The sequence below is a fragment of the Mesitornis unicolor genome, unplaced genomic scaffold, assembly GCF_000695765.1.
Source record: "Mesitornis unicolor isolate BGI_N332 unplaced genomic scaffold, ASM69576v1 scaffold5401, whole genome shotgun sequence".
NCBI lineage: Eukaryota > Metazoa > Chordata > Aves > Mesitornithiformes > Mesitornithidae > Mesitornis > Mesitornis unicolor.
In genome coordinates this window covers 24,371-28,353 of record NW_010164330.1, presented here as the reverse complement: position 1 = coordinate 28,353, position 3,983 = coordinate 24,371, and the positions used below count along the sequence as shown (strand labels likewise).

Below are 3,983 nucleotides of genomic sequence, written 5' to 3'. Positions count from 1 at the left end.
TAGGGAAAGTGAAGAATTTAAATCAAATTGTTTTGATACCTTATAAAATCCCCAGTAGCAGAGGTATTTAAAGATCAGTTAGACACATATTTTTTGATGATGAGTGAAAACAAATAGCATACAAATACTCAAAACCAATGAAGGGATGCAGCAAAGGGAAACTGTGTTTCACATCATGGAGGCTATGAAAAAAAAATACTTAAAAGAAAATATCATATCCTGGCGACTAAGTCCTGAGTGTAGAGAGACATAAACCTTGTTATTTCTTTTCTATCCGCAATTCTTTCTTTTTTTTTTTTTTTGGTACATGGTTCATTTTAATTCATCTTGAAGTTGACTGGCAAGATAGCTAGCCACTTACCTCAAAAGATCCACAAGTATGATGAAAATTAAATTTTCCTTCTAATGGAGACTACATCTGTATTTTCTCTCTTTTGGACTAAAAAGTTAGCTCTAGTATTGGCCCACACTCTAGTGTGAAGACAGTCTCTTCATTTCTTCACTACCTTTCGCCACCCTCCAGCCACTCAGTGAACAGTTTTTGATGCTGAAGTTTACCGCATACAACTAAGATTTGTCTGCTACAAATACAGTTTAGTGAATTCACTTCTCAAAACTGTATAGGGATACCTACCATCTTTCACATTTTCTGAATTTCTAAGACAATTTTTACCCTCATAATCTGCTCCATGTGTTAAGATACATGCTTTATTGTTCTATAGTATGTTGAAAGGATTTTGTTGTGGAAAATCTCATACTGAGTTTACTGATAGCATTCCTGTCTGTGTTGTCACAGCAGATGCATAGAAAGAAGCTTTCAGAACAGAGTGCTTGTTGAACAGCATGATGTGGAAGGTTATTTTTTTTCAGTTGGCCACTTCATTTCAGAGCTTCATCCCTAAACTAGAACTGTATCACATACTGCAGGCATTAAGCTATAAAACATTTTAAGCTTTGAGAAATCCTCTTTTCAAATCACATTCGAAGGTGGTGCAGAGGCACTGAGGAGCAGGCCAGATGTACATAAAAATTTATAAATAGCTTTCTGATCAAATGGGAATGTTGTTAGAAAAAGACAGTTATCACTGTGATATCAGGAACAGTTTAAAAAGGCTGCCAGTGTTGTAAAATGTGATGCATGTACATTTAATACAATGATACATTTTACATTCACATACTTTACAAGAGTATATTTTAATCAATCTAGATAACACTGCCAGAATTTTGACAAGGAGGAATGGCTTTAGTCGACATGAAATAAGTACTTACCTTCTACCAGTGGTGATATCGGACAATGACTACCCAATCCAGAGCAGCACTGGCACACTGACCATTCGAGTGTGTGCCTGTGACATCCGTGGTAACATGCAGTCCTGCAATGCTGAGGCCTTGCTCCTCCCTGCTGGCCTTAGCACGGGGGCACTGGTTGCCATTCTCCTCTGCATCGTTATCCTGCTAGGTAAGAAAAACAAATGCATCTTTCCCCCCCTAAACAAATGCTTCAGGCTCATTTTACAATGCTATATAGGATGGTAAAATAATTATAATAGATTTTCCAAGAATTCAATAACAACTTAAACAAAAAAAGGCAAAACACTTTTGTCTGGGAATTAGACATTGTAAATAAGAATTCAAGTCCCAGACTGTCAGCTATCAGTGTGCAACCAGAAGCTCATTTTTGTTCTTTCGTTAAGTTGTCCAGAAAAGAAAATTTGAGAGGAGGAATAGCATAATCAAAAATCACTTTCATGTCTTTCATTTTATTTTTTTTTTGAGGATTTGTCTGTTTTTTAAACAACTATCTAAAGTCAACATGCAGTATATATTCAACAGAATATTCCAATAAATATTATTTTTCTATTCTAAAGCACTGTGTAAACAGAGGTTTCTGTGTTGTAATGAAAAAAAAAGAAAGTAAATTTTGTAAAACCTACATTTTACAATTTTCAGAATATCACTTAATGGCCTATAATTAATCTCAAAGCCAGTTTTTAACTGCATACTTTGAGCTTAAAAAAGGGAAAAAGATCTTCATAATAGACCTATTTTAAAACTCACTGAAGCTACTGAAGGAGCATGTAGAAAAGCTCATGTTTCTGCAAAGCAGAACACACGTCTGTGCAAAATAGCACTTTTCAATATAGACGTTACTGTGCTACAATAATACAGCTAGAGATGTTTATCTATTTATCAGATAGAAATGAATTGCTGAAATAAAGCTCTTGTATCTGGTGGATTTGCTACTAAGAAATTGTTAAATAGAGATCTTTACCCAATCTTTGTTTCTCTCTTTAAGTTATAGTGGTGCTGTTTGCTGCTCTGAAGAGGCAACGAAAGAAGGAGCCTTTGATCCTCTCCAAGGAGGACATCAGAGACAACATTGTGAGTTATAATGACGAAGGTGGTGGAGAGGAAGACACCCAAGCCTTTGATATCGGCACACTGAGGAATCCTGCAGCTATCGAAGATAAGAAACTTCGACGAGACATTATCCCTGAAACATTATTTGTACCACGGAGGACTCCTTCAGCACCAGATAACACAGATGTCCGAGATTTCATTAACCAAAGGCTAAAAGAGCATGATACTGATCCTTCTGCACCGCCGTATGACTCACTTGCAACCTATGCCTATGAAGGAAATGATTCAGTAGCTGAATCCTTGAGCTCCTTAGAGTCGGGTACTACTGAAGGAGACCAAAACTATGATTACCTACGAGAATGGGGTCCTCAGTTTAATAAGCTAGCTGAAATGTATGGTGGAGGAGAAAGTGACAAAGACAATTCTTAACATGCAGTAGGCTACATTTTTGTTTCCTTTGAGCGGAAGTAATTTTACAGACACCTTCTGCACTCAACAGTATTTAACATTCAGGAAAATTTTCCTGCCACTCAGCACAATGGTTTCCTTTTAGAATTTGTTTTAAATTTGTACATTAATGTCATTCATTCTTTCTAGTAGGATGCCACTTGAAATATATACAGCATTTTATTTAATCACCTTCCAAAAGCCAAAGCTATGGAAAAGCAGTGTTGTCCATTTTAGTAACTAAAATACACAATACGTTACCTTCTGAAATTTGAACAAGGTGATAATCCCTTAAGCAACCTCATGTACAACCGCTTCTGTTAGTTACATGTCCTATCCTTGCAAGTGCAGCTTTTAAGATGGCAAAGAAGAAAAAATCCAATTTGTCCTGTTCTGTACATTAAAATTAAAACAAAATGTACACGTGGTGTTAATAAGTGTAATATGCAGCTGGTTTAAAAAAAAAGTTTGTGCAACTTCATTTCATCAAATTCTATCTGCCAATGTTTTATATTTATATTTTTGTATTTATTTTTAAGAAATAAACCAGTTTTTATAACTATGTTGATGCTTGCCTGCCTGTTCTGGCCATCAGTTCCAAGGTTGAGAAGAACATGAAATTTCTCTGATGACAGCACAGCCAACTGCTAGTACTTCTATGCCAAAATAGTCTCCATAGGTTTAACATGAAGTGCTTTTGCTTACAGGGAGATTATCAAGTTATAGACCTATTTGCTTGCTCAAAAGTGATACTTCCTACAGTTGCCATGTTTAAGACAAATTTTGTTTCAGTTTTAGCTGAACTGATGATATTCTATTCTAGAAAGATGAACTACAATTTTGTCTCAAATTGAATTTATTCTAAAAAAATGCTGGTACAACTAATCTATACAAACACAAAGAATTAGTTTCAAAAACTGAGTTTAACTGTTCTGTAATTATCCATTTTTAATCATAATTGCATCATCAGAGGTGATCTGTAACTGCAATGGTTAATGTGTAAAAAGATGTTTAAACAATCATTTCTAAGCACCGTCCTTTTCTGAACATTAATCATTTGATGACAAACCACTGCTGTGTTGTATTGCAACCATCCAAGGTTAATCTAGTCTCCTTTAAAGCTGTCAGGTTGAAGGCTAACAAAGTGTCAGTAAAACTAGCACATACACCCCAAT

The 3,983-nt window shown here is 35.5% G+C and overlaps 1 protein-coding gene across 1 annotated transcript in view; it reads left to right on the top strand.

Annotated features, from left to right (window-relative positions):
* The window catches only part of CDH10 (cadherin 10, type 2 (T2-cadherin)), a gene marked incomplete at its 5' end in the record, with an annotated part of 28,717 nt that extends 25,669 nt beyond the window's left edge, over positions 1–3,048 (top strand). Inside the window, 2 exons of the mRNA XM_010194267.1 lie at positions 1,208–1,459; positions 2,297–3,048. Of these exons, the coding sequence (XP_010192569.1) occupies positions 1,208–1,459; positions 2,297–2,790 (746 nt within the window). The remainder of the gene's footprint in view (positions 1–1,207; positions 1,460–2,296) is intronic.
* Positions 3,049–3,983: the final 935 nt, after the last annotated feature.